The 22,525-nt window shown below is 40.4% G+C and overlaps 1 protein-coding gene across 1 annotated transcript in view; it reads left to right on the top strand.

Moving 5' to 3' along the window:
- The window catches only part of LOC122802327 (mitochondrial intermediate peptidase), a 2,150,265-nt gene that overhangs the window by 1,833,397 nt on the left and 294,343 nt on the right, over positions 1-22,525 (top strand). The window contains exon 15 of the mRNA XM_044071968.1: positions 17,662-17,771. Coding sequence (XP_043927903.1) covers positions 17,662-17,771 — 110 coding nt within the window. The remainder of the gene's footprint in view (positions 1-17,661; positions 17,772-22,525) is intronic.

Here is a 22,525-nt window from a genome sequence, read left to right as displayed (position 1 = left end):
ACTTGAGATTTGTATGATTGAATGAGTCTGTTTATAGTTGCAGACTAACTGAAATCACAACTTTTCTTCCAAGACTGGTGTGACCATAGAGGCTTATATGTTAATAAAGGGTAGTGTAGAGCATATGTCCTCTGTACGGCAGCTGTAGGGGGCTTTCCCCGCACTTCACTCAGGGTTACTAGTTTTACATTGTTCAGCAAACACACTGCCTTACTGGCATATGGGTATAAATGCCCTGCTACTGTCTGTTTGGCAGTCTTGCAAAGCTCAGAACCCCTTACACTGCCTGGGGGAAGGGCCAGTCACTTGATAGGAACTGGACCCCCCTTCAATCCCACGGACAGGACCCATCCAGTTCTTCTTGTCCCACAGTAAGAGAAGGATCTCTTGAAAGACTGCTCCTCTCTCTGTTATATCAGTCAAAGCTCAGATAAGCATCTCTTTTATCTTTTATGTCTTCCTTTGCCTTTTTCTATCAGTGTTTGATTTTTGCTGATGGACTTTTTTTTTTTCCTTGATGAGAAATGGTATATACTTTGAATGTTATATCTCTTGCAGTGCAAGTGTTATACTGTTGATTTTCAGTATTTAACAGTTTATGTGGGTTTTTAACCAATTTAAAATAGTTTATGGCAATTTCTGAGTGTTTAACTAGCTTTTTGCACTAAAGCCAATTTAGAGCATTTCCTCGCATAGCCTTGTTCTGCCAAAACCACAAGTAAATTACAACTGTTATTTCCATTGACTAAAAGCTTGTTTTGAAAGTTTTGACAGGAAAATTTGCAGTTTTTGCTATTTTTATTTTGGACTATGCTTACTTGAGGTTGTTGAGTACATTTACAACGTTCTACGCAATTTTTCCTTTAAATTGCAATATGGGCACCATTTTGTTTGTAAAACATTTCTGACAGGAATTTTTCTTCAGTTTATGCGTAATCCCTTATTTAATCTGTGGAGCTATGATTATTTGATATGATTGAGTAGATTTGCAGCATTTAAAATTTTTTGTTTAATTTGGAATTTTGGTGCCATTTTGTATATGAAACATTTCTTACAGAAATTATTAAAGTTATACTTTATTCCTTATCTAAGGTTATTTTAAGATGTTCCTATTCAGGTGGGATGAAAGTAGCCTTTATTTAAATTGGAGGTCTTTGTTATATGTCAAGTATGCTTTGTGCTTGGTTACTGAAATTGCTGTCATTTTTTCCACTTTGCAGTATTCAGTATAGTATCCTGTAGAAACAGATTTCAGTTTTGCTAGTTATAGGGAATATTGTGGAATTTATGCATTTTATACTGGTTTGTCTGTGCAACCAGTTCTTGGTATTGATTTGGCTTGTTTTTGTCCCCCCTGGCTTGATAGATTCCAATAGTGTACCCTCCCCATTCCCTGTGTGCACCTAAAAACACAACTAAATAAATAAATGTAAAAATGTGTCAGCTTACTCCTTATGACTCTGCAGTCGCCATCACATTGGGCAGGCTATTGGGCCACTCACCTTCGATTACATCCAGGCCCCCTGTTGTGATCATAATAATCACAACTGTGTGATATGAGGGCCAAACACATCTTCCGGGGCTGTATCACTGCCCGCTTCAAGTATGGAAGAGCTTGAGGTACAGGGATAGTCAGGGTTGCAGAATCCATTGCCAATGTTGCTACATCTCTCCCCTGAGGGATTTTCCCATTAGTGTGGCCCATGCTAAGAAGGGACAGAACACCCACCACATGGTGGGGCAGTAGTCTCTGACTGGTTTCCCACCTGACATGGTAGCAGTGGCTTGATCCATTTTTCTGGCAGTTGATTACAGGGTGTATATTTAAGTTAAAAGTAATGCCAGCTCTTCCACCACCAGTCTGTCTGCTAAGGATCCTGATTTTGAAAGGGATTCAGCGACTGGGAGTTCTGTCCTGTCTGAGGTGGGATCACTTGATTTCTTCTGACAATACAGGTGCAGGAGCCCAAGCAGATGTTTTCTTTTTCCCAAATGTTAGCTAAATTTAAAGATGTGTTGAACTGGGAGAAATCATTGACTGCTCCCAAAATTAGCATGGTTTATAACCAAAAGGATGGCACCCTGGACGTTACAACCTTTCCTGTATTTATCCTAACTGCAGGGCGTGTTTAAGAAAGCTTGTAATTCTCCTCTGTTTATTGAAGCTCTGCCTAGAAAAGTGTTTAAGAAATTCAGGGTGTGCTTGACTATTGTATGCATTTCCACCACTTCCATTGTTTCACATGGTACTCCTGAAGATCAGAGAAATGTTGGTCATATGATATTTTAAAAGTGTATTTAAATGTTGTCAGGCCATTTTATGTTTATCTGATGAAGTTTTATTATTGAATAAAAAGAAAGCCCGCATCAAGTTTTGATTGCTGTAGCTGGTTTGTCAGAATCTCTGCAGCCTTGCGTGCATGATTTTATCAGATTTTGTTTTTGTATTTGGTTTGTTGGGTTTTACTTCATTATGGCTGCAGAGGAGGGTTGACAAATTCCCAGCTACTATCTTCTGAAACAGATATTTCTTCATTACAATGCTCTGTAGGGGATGACCCTACTAATTCAACAGTTAACTGAGCATGTTGACAGTATTTCATCTTCATTGCCCTTTCAGGCAGGGAGGGGGGTGTGACAGAGCCAATGATTCTTATTGAAGCTTTTTACTGACTCCACAGCTGTTGCAACCAGCGGATATTGCATCAGGAAGAGATTTTGTTGGTAATAATACTATGAGGGCCAACACTACCATTCAGGTTCCAGTTTTAAACAAATGGCTTTGTGGTAACTTTTAAGTTTAATCAAGAGCACCCTGTTTCCTCTCTTTCTACTTCAAGTATTACAGAATATCTGGAACAATTTGATTATAAACTCAGGAAATATAAGAAACTGCAATTGCAAAATTAATTCTTGGCCGAATGTATCAGACATTGAGTTCCGAAATGTTTATGCACCTGACGCTAACAGGCTGGATGTATTAAAGATTCGCTGCTTCATCTGTAATTACTACAGTTATTTGATCAACAAGGATGTGAATATATGCAGGTACTTATTAATTTTGCTAACAAACTAACAGAGGAATTAACAGCTGACATGAATATACTTAATGACTTGATTACCCGTCACCTGAGCTTTGAACAGTATAAATTTGATTACGACAGAATCTTTGAGTATTGATGATTAAATATTTAAAATAAAAAACTGAAGAAAAAAAACTTGAAAGAGATAGAGTAGCCTCTCTTAATCACACAGAATACCCTGACCCCCCCCCCCCCGGTAAAATAAATCCAAGTATGGAAACACAGCAGTCTCAGTTTAAAATATCCAAAAGTAAAGTAGGCAGCAAACAACAGACAGCAGGTAAAATAAATACAAGTTTAATGCGTATATAAACTGGCAAGCGCTTTCACTGTGGAATCATAGCTTCTTCAGACCCTAATGAAACAACATCTTTACTAAACATTTATATAACACTGTCATAATACTCAGACCAATCAAAAGCTAAAACTAATAAAACAATTAAATAGTTAAAGCTGAACTCGCTAAAAAAAGTGAACCCAGCAAAAGGAAATAGACATTAATTTTTCCTTTTCCTTCTGTCTTTTAAAACAGGTTTCAAAGATACAAATTAATTTAAACCTAACCCCATATAAGAATTTAGTTTGGCTATCCATCTTGCTTCACATCTTTGTTTCATTTTCAATGTTACCCAACCTAGCATTCTCATATATAATATCTAACAAATTAAAAGAAAACCTGTGTGCATTGCCTTGCATCTGAACATGTTTAGCTAAAGCACTGACAGTGTTACCTTTATTTATACAATATATATGGTCACTAATACATTCATGAAGCTGACTGTTGGTTTTGCCAACATAAAGTGAGTAGCATTGCTCACAGTTGGCTAAATAAACAACATTCATGGTGTCACAGTTAGCCATAACATTTAAAAATATTTCTTCCCTGTCTGTGAATGAACAAACTCATTACCCTAACATACTGATAAAAATTACAAGTGCCACACTTTTTGGTACTCTCTCCCCTTTGTCCATAACCCAACTTATCTGGGTAACATAACCTCTTTAAATTTGCCATATTCCTGTAGTAAAATTTAGGAGATGTGCCAATTAGTTACATCAGTGACCTTATTTATGTTGCTGGAAAAAGTCATAGAGACTCTTAAAATATTCTTTCTAACTTGTCAATGTGGGCCCTGGGTGGGAGTCGTAAAATAGGGTCTCCTGACACCTTTCCTAAGCTGGCAGGCACCACACATACCCTTAGCTATCTCAGTCCCTTTATACTCCGTAGCTTCAAAATCATCCTTCAGGGTCACCATAAATTCCTCAAAAATCCTGGTCTTTAACATGTAGCCTAGAGGCTCTTAACATTTGTCCCGTCACCACATTCTCAAACACATGGTTAGGATGCATACTGCTATGATGGAAAAAACTCTGTTTGTAACAATCCTTTCTATAAAGGCTTGTAATAGGTCTGTTACTACCAGGCTCCCTCTTCATCATAACATCCAAATAAGATATTTCAGTATGGGACTTGGTGGCAGTGAACCGCAAAAAGTCTGTAGAGGAATGAAGATAACAAATAAATTCAACTAATTCTACTATGGTGCCAGTCCAAACCATAAAATGGTCATCCACAAACCATCGGTAACATTTTATTTGATGACCCCACCATCTCGAACTCACTAGAAACTTGCATTCCCATATGGCCATAACAGCATTGGCATAGCTATGGTAATATCTATTGTCAAATGTGAAAATGTTGTCCTCTAAAACCATCTCAAGGAGAAATACAATTAAATCAGTCTGCCTAGCATCCAAATCACTTCTCATTTCAATAAAATCCTTAACCATTACAATACCCTGCTGGTTAGGTATCACTGTGAAAAGTGATCCAACTTCAAGTGTTACCAAAAGGGTACTAGATGGAAACGCATCATCCTTGGGGAAACTCGTACAAATCAAACAGAAATTGTTCTGTATCTTTTAACACAAAGACAAAAAGTGTTCAACACTGGTCTCAAATTTTCTCTGGATAAATGGACATAGGTTCAGTGAGCTATCCCCCCAGCAAGTACAGGTCTAAATGGAGGATGACTCATGTTCTTAGGAATCTTGGGTAAACCCTGAAATAATGGAACAAGAGGTAAGTTGACTTTTAGGTACCTGTATGTCAGGAATCAGGAATAACCCCTTCTAACTTTGCATTATGGAGCAAACCATGAACACTGCTAATAAAACCATATAATTCAACCTTAGAAATACATTTATAAGTTTCACTATCGGATAACATAGCATTCAAGCTATTATATTAAAATTCATGGTTCATAACAACCACCATGTCCCCCTTGTCAGCAGATTTTATCACAATACTTTGTTCATTCATAAGGGAGCGTAAAACATGCCACTCTTCTGGTGACAAATTAACAAACCAGGAAAAACACATTTGTAAAGATTCTTGGAACTTTTGGGGGAAAATAAATCATCTTGAATTCAATAGAAATTGTTTACTTATAACTGTAGATGTTCAGGACTTACAACAGTCAATGCCTGTCAGCTTGGGATGACATGCTCGACAAGCCACAATGCCGCTAGGGCGGCTTGCACCTGTCACCCCTGGGCTTCGGATATTGGCAAAGGCTCTTGCTACCCCCATAGTGCTTTTTTTAGGCAAGGCTCAAAAGACAAACCCACCTCCATAGGTATCACGAGGGATAAGAAACTAAGAGTAATGCTACTCAACGTCAGAAGTCTAAACCTCAAGATGCACGCACTCAAAACTCTCCTTAGCATGGAGAACATCGATATCTGTGCAGTAACAGAAACCTGGTTCAAGGCTCCCGAGAGCACCCCAGCACTACCAGGTTATACCTCATACCATGCTTTTCGGTCCCAAAACTTTGACCGAACCACAAAAGGAGGGGGAGTATCAATATCCGTCAAAGATACCCACACCTCCAGGTTGGTGGCACAGCACGAAGCATCAGAGACTATCCATGTGCAACTAACAGTGGGTAAAACTGCCTTCCAGTTTATAGCCTGATACAGACCACCCTCCCAAACCCAGAAACCCCACTCGGCCTTCTTGAGAACACTGGAAAATATGAAGGTCTCTCCAAACACCATTATATTGGGACTTCAACTACCCAAACAGACTGGGAGCATTACTCTAGCTCCAACACCCTAGCCCAAAGGTTCCTAGAATTTATCGACTCAAATGCTATGGAACAACATGTTACCACTCCCACAAGAGGGAAAGCGTACTGGACCTGATCATCACCAACATGGGGACTCTATGCTCCAGACCAGAAGTGTATCCCTCACTGGTAAGATCAGACCATAAACTAATCTCACTGGATATTCACATCCCGACCCCACCCCCTGCCCAGAAAACCACAGTGAAAAACTTCTCTAAAGCAAATTTCACACTCCTCAAAACTGAGGTGGAATCCTTCAAAGCACCGGGCCTGTCGAAAATCTGGCCCAGACCGCAGAATCATTTATAAGCGCATTCTATGAACAGCTTCAAGAATGCATGGATCATGCAATCCCAAATAAAACCAAGACCCAATCCTCCAAAGGCAGATGTCCTGTCTGGTGGACCCCAGCCATAAACAAGCTATGAAATAGAAGGAGGAAGCTACTACATGATGGAGCAAAATCCCAAAAAGGGAAGGCATCTCTGATCAGTATTAGCAAAAAACTATGGGCACTCATAAAATCGTCTAAGGCCAACTTCGAGAGAAAAATTGCACAGGATACTAAGGATAATCACAAGGCTTTCTTTGGTTATGTTAGGAACCTGGGCGGGAATTCCCAGATATGCTCAGAATTAGTCCAAAATGACAAAAAATACACCGAACCCACAGACATTGCCAACATCCTAGCTGACAGGTTCAGCACAAACCCTCCCCCCCACCAAAAGGGCAAATATCTATCCCAGCAGAGTGCTGCCCCCCTGACATCTCAGATGCTCAGGTAAGAGCCACCCTCTACAAAGCAAAAAACACAGCATCAATGGGACCAGACAGTGTCCCGGGCTGCATCCTACATGAACTCCAAGAAGAGCTAAACCCAAACATAAAACTACTGTTCAATCTCAGCCTTACTACAGGATATGTATCCAAAGAGTGGCGTACAGCAACAGTGGTCCCTCAACAGATCCTGGAAACTATCGCCCCATAATCCTGACTAGCTTGGTCTGCAAAGCTATGGAAAGGATCATCATGGACCTCATAAATAAAGATATTGGGGACCTACAGACACTGGATCCTACCCAGTTCGGCTTTGTTAAGGGCAGATCCTGCCTCTAAAACCTGGTTGATTTCTTTGAAACAGTCACCAAGGCCATTGACGAGGGGAAGGTGGTCCACACAGCCTACCTCACCTCGCAAAAGCCTTTGATACAATACCCCACTCGGGCATTATAGATAAGCTCACCAGCTTAATTATAAACCCCTGTGTCACTAGATGGGTTGCAACCTGGCTCAAGGACAGAACCCACATGGTTAGAATTGCTGGAGCCATGTCAGACTCCAAACCAGTTACAAGTGGCATCCCACAAGGCTCAGTCCTGGGACCTCTCTTGTTCGGTATATATTTCTTGGAGGTACAGGCCAACACAGAAGGACTGTGGCTGACCAAGTTCGCAGATGACTGCAAACTGGGCGCCATAATCGACTCTCCAGCCGACACAAGCATCCTCCAAAAGGGCCTCATAGAAACAGACAACTGGTGCCAGAGCCATGGCCTCAAGCTAAACACCAAAAAGTGTATAGTCATCCCCTTTGGCAAAAACAAAGTGCCCACAAATTACCACATAGGTGGTAATCCATTAAGTACAGAAGAAGTAATTAGGGACCTGGGGACCCAAGTTGGTAGCAATCTCTCATTTGACAACCACGTGGCCAAAGTGGTTAGAAAAACATTTTATATAGGCCACCTAATCATGAAGGGATTCACATCTAGATCAGGGGAGGTCATCGTGCCTCTTTACTCATCCCTCATCAGGCCCATAATTGAGTACAATGCCCCTTTTGGGATGTACCTTACTAGACACCTGCAGCAACTGGAAAGACCCCAAATGTACCTCACCAAGAGGATCAAAGGGCTCAAACAGATGCCATATGCTGCCGGTTAAAGAAACTCCAGCTCTACTCAGTGGCATACCGCCTGCTCAGAGGCGATCTGTGCCTGACGTATAAAGCCATGTCCAACCCGGAATTAATGGACATGCTACACCTCAGAAAATCCAAATCCCATGAACTACACACTTGAGAGACTTGAACCTCAGCACTGAAATAAATAGGACATGCTGGAGGGACAGATTCATGACCAGAGGCTCCCTTCACCCTGGAATAAAATCCCAGTCCAGGTTAGGCAGAGTCCCCTTTGACTCTTTTCAAGAGGAATCTTGATGAGTGGATGGGAGATCGTAGGTTTACGGGTATCACTTCTGTGTCACTGTTAGACAGAGGCACAGTATACTAACTCTCGAAAAAGGGCATAGCAAAATTAATTTAAAATGGGTGGCGAAAGCCAAACACACTCTGGCTAGGCTTATAAATGCCCTAGGGCAGATAGCCTAGTAATCATAGCTTCTTCAGACCCTAATGAAACAACATCTTTACTAAACATTTATATAACACTGTCATAATACTCAGACCAATCAAAAGCTAAAACTAATAAAACAATTAAATAGTTAAAGCTGAACTCACTAAAAAAGTGAACCCAGCAAAAGGAAATAGACGTTAATTTTCCTTTTCCTTCTGTCTTTTAAAACAGGTTTCAAAGATACAAATTAATTTAAACCTAACCCCATATAAGAATTTAGTTTGGCTATCCATCTTGCTTCACATCTTTGTTTCATTTTCAATGTTACCCAACCTAGCATTCTCATATATAATATCTAACAAATTAAAAGAAAACCTGTGTGCATTGCCTTGCATCTGAACATGTTTAGCTAAAGCACTGACAGTGTTACCTTTATTTATACAATATATATGGTCACTAATACATTCATGAAGCTGACTGTTGGTTTTGCCAACATAAAGTGAGTAGCATTGCTCACAGTTGGCTAAATAAACAACATTCATGGTGTCACAGTTAGCCATAACATTTAAAAATATTTCTTCCCTGTCTGTGAATGAACAAACTCATTACCCTAACATACTGATAAAAATTACAAGTGCCACACTTTTTGGTACTCTCTCCCCTTTGTCCATAACCCAACTTATCTGGGTAACATAACCTCTTTAAATTTGCCATATTCCTGTAGTAAAATTTAGGAGATGTGCCAATTAGTTACATCAGTGACCTTATTTATGTTGCTGGAAAAAGTCATAGAGACTCTTAAAATATTCTCTCTTCTAACTTGTCAATGTGGGCCCTGGGTGGGAGTCGTAAAATAGGGTCTCCTGACACCTTTCCTAAGCTGGCAGGCACCACACATACCCTTAGCTATCTCAGTCCCTTTATACTCCGTAGCTTCAAAATCATCCTTCAGGGTCACCATAAATTCCTCAAAAATCCTGGTCTTTAACATGTAGCCTAGAGGCTCTTAACATTTGTCCCGTCACCACATTCTCAAACACATGGTTAGGATGCATACTGCTATGATGGAAAAAACTCTGTTTGTAACAATCCTTTCTATAAAGGCTTGTAATAGGTCTGTTACTACCAGGCTCCCTCTTCATCATAACATCCAAATAAGATATTTCAGTATGGGACTTGGTGGCAGTGAACCGCAAAAAGTCTGTAGAGGAATGAAGATAACAAATAAATTCAACTAATTCTACTATGGTGCCAGTCCAAACCATAAAATGGTCATCCACAAACCATCGGTAACATTTTATTTGATGACCCCACCATCTCGAACTCACTAGAAACTTGCATTCCCATATGGCCATAACAGCATTGGCATAGCTATGGTAATATCTATTGTCAAATGTGAAAATGTTGTCCTCTAAAACCATCTCAAGGAGAAATACAATTAAATCAGTCTGCCTAGCATCCAAATCACTTCTCATTTCAATAAAATCCTTAACCATTACAATACCCTGCTGGTTAGGTATCACTGTGAAAAGTGATCCAACTTCAAGTGTTACCAAAAGGGTACTAGATGGAAACGCATCATCCTTGGGGAAACTCGTACAAATCAAACAGAAATTGTTCTGTATCTTTTAACACAAAGACAAAAAGTGTTCAACACTGGTCTCAAATTTTCTCTGGATAAATGGACATAGGTTCAGTGAGCTATCCCCCCAGCAAGTACAGGTCTAAATGGAGGATGACTCATGTTCTTAGGAATCTTGGGTAAACCCTGAAATAATGGAACAAGAGGTAAGTTGACTTTTAGGTACCTGTATGTCAGGAATCAGGAATAACCCCTTCTAACTTTGCATTATGGAGCAAACCATGAACACTGCTAATAAAACCATATAATTCAACCTTAGAAATACATTTATAAGTTTCACTATCGGATAACATAGCATTCAAGCTATTATATTAAAATTCATGGTTCATAACAACCACCATGACCCCTTGTCAGCAGATTTTATCACAATACTTTGTTCATTCATAAGGGAGCGTAAAACATGCCACTCTTCTGGTGACAAATTAACAAACCAGGAAAAACACATTTGTAAAGATTCTTGGAACTTTTGGGGGAAAATAAATCATCTTGAATTCAATAGAAATTGTTTACTTATAACTGTAGATGTTCAGGACTTACAACAGTCAATGCCTGTCAGCTTGGGATGACATGCTCGACAAGCCACAATGCTTCGCTAGGGACGGCTTGCACCTGTCACCCCTGGGCTTTCGGATATTGGCAAAGGCTCTTGCTACCCCCATAGTGCTTTTTTTAGGCAAGGCTCAAAAGACAAACCCACCTCCATAGGTATCACAAGGGATAAGAAACTAAGAGTAATGCTACTCAACGCCAGAAGTCTAAACCTCAAGATGCACGCACTCAAAACTCTCCTTAGCATGGAGAACATCGATATCTGTGCAGTAACAGAAACCTGGTTCAAGGCTCCCGAGAGCACCCCAGCACTACCAGGTTATACCTCATACCATGCTTTTCGGTCCCAAAACTTTGACCGAACCACAAAAGGAGGGGGAGTATCAATATCCGTCAAAGATACCCACACCTCCAGGTTGGTGGCACAGCACGAAGCATCAGAGACTATCCATGTGCAACTAACAGTGGGTAAAACTGCCTTCCAGTTTATAGCCTGATACAGACCACCCTCCCAAACCCAGAAACCCCACTCGGCCTTCTTGAGAACACTGGAAAATATGAAGGTCTCTCCAAACACCATTATATTGGGCGACTTCAACTACCCAAACAGACTGGGAGCATTACTCTAGCTCCAACACCCTAGCCCAAAGGTTCCTAGAATTTATCGACTCAAATGCTATGGAACAACTTGTTACCACTCCCACAAGAGGGGAAAACATACTGGACCTGATCATCACCAACATGGGGACTCTATGCTCCAGACCAGAAGTGTATCCCTCACTGGTAAGATCAGACCATAAACTAATCTCACTGGATATTCACATCCCGACCCCACCCCCTGCCCAGAAAACCACAGTGAAAAACTTCTCTAAAGCAAATTTCACACTCCTCAAAACTGAGGTGGAATCCTTCAAAGCACCCGGGCCTGTCGAAAATACGGCCCAGACCGCAGAATCATTTATAAACGCATTCTATGAACAGCTTCAAGAATGCATGGATCATGCAATCCCAAATAAAACCAAGACCCAATCCTCCAAAGGCAGATGTCCTGTCTGGTGGACCCCAGCCATAAACAAGCTATGAAATAGAAGGAGGAAGCTACTACATGATGGAGCAAAATCCCAAAAAGGGAAGGCATCTCTGATCAGTATTAGCAAAAAACTATGGGCACTCATAAAATCGTCTAAGGCCAGCTTCGAGAGAAAAATTGCACAGGATACTAAGGATAATCACAAGGCTTTCTTTGGTTATGTTAGGAACCTGGAGAATTCAGATATGCTCAGAATTAGTCCAAAATGACAAAAAATACACCGAACCCACAGACATTGCCAACATCCTAGCTGACAGGTTCAGCACAACAACCCCCCACCAAAAGGGCAAATATCTATCCCAGCAGGGTGCTGCCCCCCTGACATCTCAGATGCTCAGGTAAGAACCACCCTCTCCAAAGCAAAAAACACAGCATCAATGGGACCAGACAGTGTCCCGGGCTGCATCCTACATGAACTCCAAGAAGAGCTAAACCCAAACATAAAACTACAGTTCAATCTCAGCCTTACTACAGGATATGTATCCAAAGAGTGGCGTACAGCAACAGTGGTCCCTCAACAGATCCTGGAAACTATCGCCCCATAATCCTGACTAGCTTGGTCTGCAAAGCTATGGAAAGGATCATCATGGACCTCATAAATAAAGATATTGGGGACCTACAGACACTGGATCCTACCCAGTTCGGCTTTGTTAAGGGCAGATCCTGCCTCTAAAACCTGGTTGATTTCTTTGAAACAGTCACCAAGGCCATTGACGAGGGGAAGGTGGTCCACACAGCCTACCTCACCTCGCAAAAGCCTTTGATACAATACCCCACTCGGGCATTATAGATAAGCTCACCAGCTTAATTATAAACCCCTGTGTCACTAGATGGGTTGCAACCTGGCTCAAGGACAGAACCCACATGGTTAGAATTGCTGGAGCCATGTCAGACTCCAAACCAGTTACAAGTGGCGTCCCACAAGGCTCAGTCCTGGGACCTCTCTTGTTTGGTATATATTTCTTGGAGGTACAGGCCAACACAGAAGGACTGTGGCTGACCAAGTTCGCAGATGACTGCAAACTGGGCGCCATAATCGACTCTCCAGCCGACACAAGCATCCTCCAAAAGGGCCTCATAGAAACAAACTGGTGCCAGAGCCATGGCCTCAAGCTAAACACCAAAAAGTGTATAGTCATCCCCTTTGGCAAAAACAAAGTGCCCACAAATTACCACATAGGTGGTAATCCATTAAGTACAGAAGAAGTAATTAGGGACCTGGGGACCCAAGTTGGTAGCAATCTCTCATTTGACAACCACGTGGCCAAAGTGGTTAGAAAAACATTTTATATAGGCCACCTAATCATGAAGGGATTCACATCTAGATCAGGGGAGGTCATCGTGCCTCTTTACTCATCCCTCATCAGGCCCATAATTGAGTACAATGCCCCTTTTGGGATGTACCTTACTAGACACCTGCAGCAACTGGAAAGACCCCAAATGTACCTCACCAAGAGGATCAAAGGGCTCAAACAGATGCCATATGCTGCCCGGTTAAAGAAACTCCAGCTCTACTCAGTGGCATACCGCCTGCTCAGAGGCGATCTGTGCCTGACGTATAAAGCCATGTCCAACCCGGAATTAATGGACATGCTACACCTCAGAAAATCCAAATCCCATCGAACTACACACTTGAGAGACTTGAACCTCAGCACTGAAATAAATAGGACATGCTGGAGGGACAGATTCATGACCCAGAGGCTCCCTTCACCCTGGAATAAAATCCCAGTCCAGGTTAGGCAGAGTCCCCCTTTGACTCTTTTCAAGAGGAATCTTGATGAGTGGATGGGAGATCGTAGGTTTACCCCGGGTATCACTTCTGTGTCACTGTTAGACAGAGGCACAGTATACTAACCTCGAAAAAGGGCATAGCAAAATTAATTTAAAATGGGTGGCGAAAGCCAAACACACTCTGGCTAGGCTTATAAATACCCTAGGGCAGATAGCCTAGTATGAACCTATGAACTAATTTACTTCTCAGGCAAATGCATTTCTTCCCTCTTTTCCTCAGTAGGGCATGGTAAGAGGAGACAAGAGGTAGAAGTGTCCTCAGATCCACAGCATAGGTCATTCCCAAATACCTTTTCACCATTTCTCCATGTTCACAAAAATGAGAAAATGAAACAAAAAAATATTCTCTTTATCTCTGGGAGGCCTAGCAGGATTTGACTCATATATCACTTCTAGTGTAGGAAAATATCCTGATATAAGCTAAGGTAGCCTCTTCCTTGAAGATGACAGCCTACAGCACCTCAGACCCCAGTTCTTTCTGTAAATTTATTTATCCAACCAGGCCTTCATGCTTGGGGGAGTTCACCAGTGTTTGAAGTTTCAAGGAACACTTCCATCTGTCAGAGAAAACTGCCAAGTACAAAAAACAAAACAAAATTCTGTATGGCCTGAAATGTAATGTATTGTGTACTTCCTATGTACATCACTGTTGAGACACCTGCATAATTCTGTATTCCGTGGGCAGTGTGCATGTGTTTTTGTTTTTACTACTTCTCATCACAACATTGTGGAGGGCAAGACTGTGGCTCAGTTCTGATTGGACATGGCAGTTTCTTAAAGGGGTTCTCCATATTTTCTGTCATTTGTCTAATCTCACTGCTCCTTCAGACTTTATTTGTGCCTATCTTAATTTCCCATCCCATATTTAAACCTTCTAGTTTTGAAAATTAGTACCCTACCTCAATAAAAACATTCAGATATGTAAACAAATTTATACATGCATACATATTCATTGGAGCTTCTATTTTCCTGTTGTCTTCACCTCTTTTCACAGGATCTCTGAGCTTCAAACCATTACCTGAAAAGAAGCATATCTAGTCTTACACAATGATTAGGTGGCCCATACTACTAACTCATTTTCTTCTAGTTATGACAGTTTTGTCCTTAAATTGTGTTAGCCATGCCTTGTTTTTATGTGGGGAAAACACTTTAGAGAGAGAACCCTTCATATGTTGGACATGTAGCACCAATTAGACTTCAGCTGAAATACATTTAGGGAGACCTAGATCTCTCATTTGTTCTGAGGAGGAATGACTTAACATTTGCTCTGCAGACCCTTAAGTGGATTGCAAACTTCACTATTATTTTCCATTAGATAGTAAACTGCCTGTTGTAAAATGCTGATGTTAAAAAGTCACACACCAGTGGAATGGCTATTTGTATTGCATGCTTCAGAAGTTGTCTCCTTTGGAGACGTTTGTGCCACAAATACTTGGTTATCAATTCACACCTTCCCCAAACAATATTGTTTGGACCACTATTCCATCATTTGGGACTTCTTTAGTACCAGCATACTGACCCTTTTCTTTTGTCTGTCCTGCCTCCTACTGTCTTTGGGGTTATTTTTGCTTGACATTCATCCCATTAGTAGATGCACCCCCTCCTGACTGTCCAGTCACATAGCTGAAAAACTTATTGACCTAAAAACCCTGAGATACCAATACATATTTAAAGTCCTATATATCTGTACTTTGCCTCCTAAAGGCTATTAAGAGGTGATGTGTGCCTTGTGTTCTGCTGTCTTAGGACCCAAGCCGCCTTGAACTGTTGTATCTCTGCAAGACAAGGGGTTCTGCAAATACTAGCTCTAAAGACTTATACTTCAAGCATTTAAATAAAACAGGATGAGGGGAATGCATCCTTTACCCAGTTTTTACCTCTTTTCTGGAATGAACTCTGTTGTATGTTGAACAGAGTGGTAGACTTGCATCTTTCAAAAACAGCCTTGATGATTGCATGGGCACCTTCAGGCATACTTCTCAACTGTCCAGATTTTCCCCGAATGTCCATATTTTTGCCTCTTATTTTTGGTCTGCTCCTCATAAAATTTGTGGTTTTCTGGATTTTTGAGGTAATTCAGTGATGACTGAATTTACTAAATAGTGACAGGCATTTGAGTTTCAGACTTCATATCCTTCAGAAAAATGCATGATGACACAATACCTTTTATTCTAACAACTTTCAGAGTTTATGAGTGCAATGTTTACAATTTGTCCCTATTTTTGGTGCTTTTTCCCTCCATTATTTTTGGCTTTGGTCCATGATTTTTTTGTGCACAGAGATTGAAAGGTAAGTTTATTCCATGTTTGGCCTGCTTTGTCCTATTGGAAGCAGCAGGAGGTACACTGTAAGGGTGGATGTTAGTGACGTATAAATGGTCTTGCCACTTAATTACCTTCAGTTCCTATAATTCTAATGATTTATTCTGTTTCTAGTTTCCTATTGCATATTTACATCCAGGACAGAGATATATGCTTTCATTCTGACACATTATGGCTATGTGACTTAAAAAAATGTGTTTTATTCCTTTGTCTAGCATATCCATCCTTTCCAGGTTCATAATTTGGGCTCAGATAATGGGTTATGGAATGTATCAGTTCATCTGAAAAGATTAAGCCACATGTTTGTTTATGTCTGCAGATGCCATTGTGAGCTTTTACTGGTATCTATTGGGGAGGTAAAAAGTCACCACTTTTTCCAGTGCTGGCTAGGAAAAGCAAGGTAGTAGTACATTATTATGATTCAGCAAGTTAATATATAAACAGTCTGATTACTTATAAAACATTTGAAAATGCTTTACTAGGTAGAACTTTTAGAATTACTTAACTGTCTCCTTGACTTTATAACGAGTTTTGAAGCAATTCAGTGTTTGGATCTCTCAACCACTCCTAGTTATTTAAACATTGCCAAACTAGACAAAACAGGTTCAGTAGGATCGGAAACAGCAGCATTTGCAGTCATTTTCATTGGTTGGACATGGTGCACTGTGGCTTCAGGAATGGGAAAGTGTGTTTTTGTTCATTTTTTACAATGTTAATATAGTTGAACTTAAGTTCTTTGTTAATAAATAAAAAAAGAAAGCTAGTGGGTGTGCATGCACGCCTGCTTGCTTGTGTCTGCAAGAGAGAGAGAGAGAAAAAGTGTGTAAGCAGTAGAGAGAGAGAAAGAGACAGCACATTCCACTGTCTTGACTGCAGCGGAGAATCCATCAGCATGCATTCCCTAAATAGTAAGAAGTGCGAAACTCAAACATCTGGCATTATTGACTGACTCTAATCCTTGGGATAGAGCAGAACTGTGTGGCAAAAACAAAGGACAGGTCAGATACATGGGAGGAAGATTGCAATGCCTTATATTCATTCAACCAAAAATGGCTGTAACTGCTAGGCATGATTGCATGTGTTTCTCTGTATGTGTGCGTGAATCTATCTTTGAATTTGTCTCTGCTTCTGTCTGTGTGTTTAGGCACTAAATACTTACATAATTTATACATTGGATGTAAAATACTTCTTCCATTATCAATTATATATGCTATTGCAAGTTTGAACCATTAGGAGAAGGAACTGTTTTACATTAAAAATATAAAAAAAAGTATATAGTAATAAAAAGCAAACAGATACTGTACGTTTGTTAAATTGTTTTGTAAGTGTAAGAGTGCCCTCCTTGGTACGTGTTACTGGAGACATAATGCCCTTTCAAGGTGTAGAGGTGCTCATGCATCCCCTGTTGGGTGTTATTTTCCCAATAACACACACCTTGGAAAACATTATTGCTTGCATGATTGCTGATTTCAATGGTGTTTAAACACTGCAGTGGAAATACATGATCATATGACTAAACCTGAGGCAAGAACTTCATTGATAATTCATGTTAGTGACTGGAAACACCAAGTTGGAAGGATGCGTACGTACACTGCCAGAAGTATCATAACTTAATTTTTAGATTACTAATATGCTTAAAGTCCAGTTTTCTAAAGCAGTTTGAATGATTTCTTGAACTGCTCCATTTCACAGGTACAAGATGCCCAACTGACTTTGCTGAGGTTCCTTCTATTTTGATGGAGTACTTTGCAAATGATTATCGTGTTGTCAGTCAGTTTGCAAGACATTATCAGACTGGCCAGGTAGGAAAGATTTATATGTTCATAAATAGTGTTGCAAAGTAATACTGTTACACTCGTATTTTGGAAACACCTTTTGTGCTCATCACTTCTCTTCTGAAGAACAAAAATAAAGCCAGTTAGTGAAATAAAGTCAGACTAAGAACATATTCTGTTTAGGGTATGTTTTATAGATTATCAATCATGGTACAGAGCAAGTTCATTACTTATCGTCACCCCTTCCTCTGGAATAGACTTCCCCCCAGCAAATTAAGTACTGCAATACACTAGCTTCCTTCATAGGGGTCCTGGAAGATCGCATAGGTGTACACAAATCCTGTACAAGTTTGAGTAGCCTTGCCCTCCATGTGATAGGAGGATGCAGTCTAAAGAGCTGGTACTGGCAAGGCATAAAAACTAGCAAAGCTCAGTTGCCTTGAATTCCCTGTCATCAGTAACTGATGCCCTGTTGTACTGTAGTGAGAGCAGTACATATTTTTCTGAACACACTGCATCATTTGATACATTTCCACCCATTATACTTGACAATCTTTTGAATTGCAAAACAAATTTCTAGAAAACAGGCAATAAAGATCTCACAGCCTAAGGAGTGTGCTGCATTTCTGAGTGTGCCTTCCTTCGGATGCAATGAGATTTTGAGCCATGCTCCCTACTGTTTTAATAATATCTTAGATGGATGCAAAAGATCCTGTGATACTTATCCAAAAAAAGTAGAAGAAATTCCTTTGTGCCCTAGATTGTATACAACAAAATGACACTTATTTGCATATTCTGCTTTGGATAATTACCTGTCATAGAAGAGAATGATGTCGTATGTTGACGTGTTGATTCACAGGATAGCAATAGATAGTTAAAGTCAAGAATTGCCATGGTGGTAATGGAGTTTATTATATTGGCAAATGAGACCAGGATAATGGCCAGGGAAAGAGGAAAGCATAAGGGATGGTACAGATGCAAGGAAGCTGTGGAACTACATGGTACAATCCTGTAAAATTGTGAAATCCCAAAAATTACTATTCCCTTCCAAACTCTTTTTCAGTTTTTCATCCTTAGTTTTATTTGTACTTTTACTGTTTTTTGTCACAATCTATTAATCACTGTCTTCTGTGTTATCTGTATGTTGACTTATAACACACCTCGAATGGCTGTCATCTCGCTGTCACTGTAGAACTTGTAATTATGAAGGCTGTAAATTATTTCATACTTTATCTTCATCTGTCTATTCCTTTCCACTGTAGTATTTAATAGAAGTTGATTTTGTATCCGTTCATATCACCATGTGTCTTAAGTATTTTATGACCTACTGATTTTTTGTACATTCTTTTTTTTTTTAAACTGGATTATGTTTTGTATGTTAATAATTCTCCCTAGTATTCCAATGGACATATTTCCTAGCTGGACAGTTAATAAAACTAATAAATAAATTATGTAAATCACATATATGTATTTGTATATATGTGTGTATATATGTACACTTACACACACAAACATATTTTTTAAGTTAGGGTGATGCCAATAGGGGAATTTTGAGTAAATAAAGAATTTGGGAACCACAGTCTATCAGAGCAGAAACAAGAGAAGAGAGTACCCTTGATTATAATGAGTAGGAGGCAGTATGGGAGGGCTAGGTTACAATAATGGACATAAAGACTTGAGGAAGGGGCTACAGTTGTCTGCTTCCAAAAAAAACTGCAATTAATATAAAGACCTGTAACATCACATCATCTGGGATGCTGGCAGAAGGAGAGTATTGAAATTCAGGAATAGACTGCTTAACAGCTGCCTAGGCTTTGCCCCACAAGGGAACTTCCTGACCTGATAGTTGGGGGGGGGTGGTTATAGGAGATGGAAGGGAAGAGTTGTTTTGAATATAGCTGCATGAATTATAGAATGGATAAATAGCTCAGTGAAGGTAGGGAAGTACTTATTAGGGTGCAGAGATAAGGTACATGTGATATGTTTACTAGAAACCTTATGACAAGAACTGAAAGCTAGAGGTGAGGCTAATAGTGTTGTCAAGTAAAACTGTGCAATGAAGGGAGTTCGGAAGTGGGTGTCCATACTCTTAAAAAAAAAATGGAATGCAGTTGTAGTGGAGCAAAGGAATGGGTAGGGCTGGGTGTGCCATTTGTGGTGCAGGACACAATAGAAGAGTGCTCTTTATAGTTAGTTTCTGTGGCCCACATAGTGATTATGGTAGAATAGTGAAAAGTACATTTAACACACTATTGGGAATGAGAAAGGTAGGTCACATGGTCGTCTTCAGGAGAGACTGTAATGTAGTATTTGATGATTGGAAAGATCAGAAATATGGGGGATGACAAACCACAAAAAGTTGAAAGCAGGGAATGAGCAGAGAATATCTAGTTGACATATGGAGAGAAAAGTTCCAACTTCATTGTCATATAGAGCTAAAACCCTAAGTGCAACTGAGATGACAAGCATTTCATTGCTTCATTTTGCAACACCAGCTTACTTGTTCATTGGGGAGGATGTTGAATATGTGGAGGGCACATAGTCAGTTTAAACACACTTAACGGTGATAATGAGACTGTAATAAGGGCTGGTATTGTAGGTGGGCACAATCAATTCAAATGCACTGATGGTGATAAGGAGACTATTACAAGAGGTGGTGTTTAGGAGGGTGAATAAGAGGGACATGCCACCACATAGGTGGGGACATTTTCTTTGAAGTGTCATATATAACAGGCTGCTTATCAGATAGCCTCAGTGATCACTCCCCAACATTCCTACTCAGAAATACCTATACCAAGCTAAACCTGTCATCTACCGTCAAATACATAAAAAACTAAACTTTAACCCACTCACATTCATCTCATCCCTCAAAGAATGTAACTGACATCCTCTAAAGTACCTCAGCCTTGATGACGCAGTTGAATTTTTTAATACTACCTTCCTGAGCATCCTTAATTACCATGCCCCCATAACACTTTCCAGAATCAAAGCACAACCCTCCCCATGGCTACAGAAAACCACTAAGTCAGAAATGAAAAACAAGGATAAAGCCTGGGAGCACTGGCACAAAACCAAAACCCCCTCAACTAGACAGAAATTCCTAGAACTGCGCAATAGAGTCAAAAAGCTAATAAAACAGGACAAATTCCAATACTACCAGTCTGCCCTAGACTCTTCTCAACACAGCCCTAAACAATTCTAGTCCTCCATAAACTCCATCCTCCACCCAGGTAAAGTCAGTACCCTTCCTCCTAACATCCCTCAGTCCTCAGAAAATATTGCTGCCTCATTCAACACACAGTTCACACAAACCATACTATCACTAGCTAAACAACACAACCCCCCTCCCCTCCAACCCACACCTTCAACTAGTAATCTCCCCACTGCCTTCCTTTTTCTCCTGCACCTACCTCCAACATAAAAAAACTCGTAACTAAACTTAAGCCCACCAGATTAGCAGCAGACAACCTCCCAAGTGAATACGTACAAATCGCAGCTGATGCTCTGGCCTACCCAGTATCCATCTTGATTAACCGATCTCTGACAAAAAGTTACGTTCTCACACTGTGGAAAGTATCACATATAATTCCCCTCCACAAAGGCGGACCCTCCACAGAACTAACCAATTACTGCCCCATAGCTATTCTCTCTCCACTCTCCAAAATACTAGAGAGATGCATGCACTCTCAGGTCTCAGACTACCTCCTTACTAACAACCTCCTTTCCAATACTCAGCACGGTTTCCGACCAAACCATAGCACCACCACTGCCTTACTCTCCTTTACTAACACTATACTTCAGCATAAAAACAATGGCTATCTCTCCTCTGCTACTTTCCTAGACCTATCTAAAGCATTTGACATGGTCCCCACACAAACAACTTATCTCTGTCCTCAGTAACCTATCCTTCTCACAATCGGTCACAAACTGGTTTGAGAGTTACCTGTCTGACCGCCAACAATCCGTTGTATGGCAGAATGACATATCTCCCCAACTACCTGTCTCCATAGGGGTTCCCAAAGGATCCATCCTTGGACCCCTTCTCTTCTCTGTTTTCACCAATAATCTAGCCTCTGCCACCAAACATGACACACTCATACAATACGCAGATGACTCAACCATCATCTGCTCAGCCCAGTCCCTGCCCAAACTGCAAAAAGTCACACAGGAAGTCTTTTCCTCTGTTGAAACTTGGTTATCCAATGCCCAATTAATACTCAACCCAAACAAAACTAAACTACTCATCTTCCAACCCAGCAAACATACTCAAAACAACTCTCACTTTAACATCACAGCAAAAGACAACACCACTATATACCCAAATGAACACACCAAATTGCTAGGATTAGAAATAGACAAACTAAAATTTGACATTCACATATCCTTGACCATAAAAAAAGTCCACAATAAACTAGGAGCGCTATACAGAAATAAGCAACTTCTCACCAAAGCAGCAAAGATTTCATTAGCAAATTCCCACCTTATCTCCACCCTACCTGTCCAATATATACCAACCTAAGGCAATGCGATTTAAACGAGCTAGAGACCTGCTACAACAAAATCGCCAAATTCTCCACAGGGGCATCCTACCGTAGTCACCACTGTCTCTCACTTGCTGAACTGGGCTGGCTTGAACTCCCTCACCTTCTTCAATGGTATGAATTCTCACTTGCCCACAAACTAGTAAATCATCCACTAAATGTCCCATCCCTCCAGAATCTACTCCAACCCTATCACACCACCAGACCACTAAGATCCAGCAACAAAAATCACTTGCAGAT

Source organism: Protopterus annectens, chromosome 5.part0 (genome assembly GCF_019279795.1).
Source record: "Protopterus annectens isolate FY-2018-M chromosome 5.part0, PAN1.0, whole genome shotgun sequence".
Classification (NCBI taxonomy): Eukaryota; Metazoa; Chordata; order Ceratodontiformes; family Protopteridae; genus Protopterus; species Protopterus annectens.
Note: the sequence above shows the minus strand (reverse complement) of the source record. Positions and strands in the feature narration are given on the sequence as shown.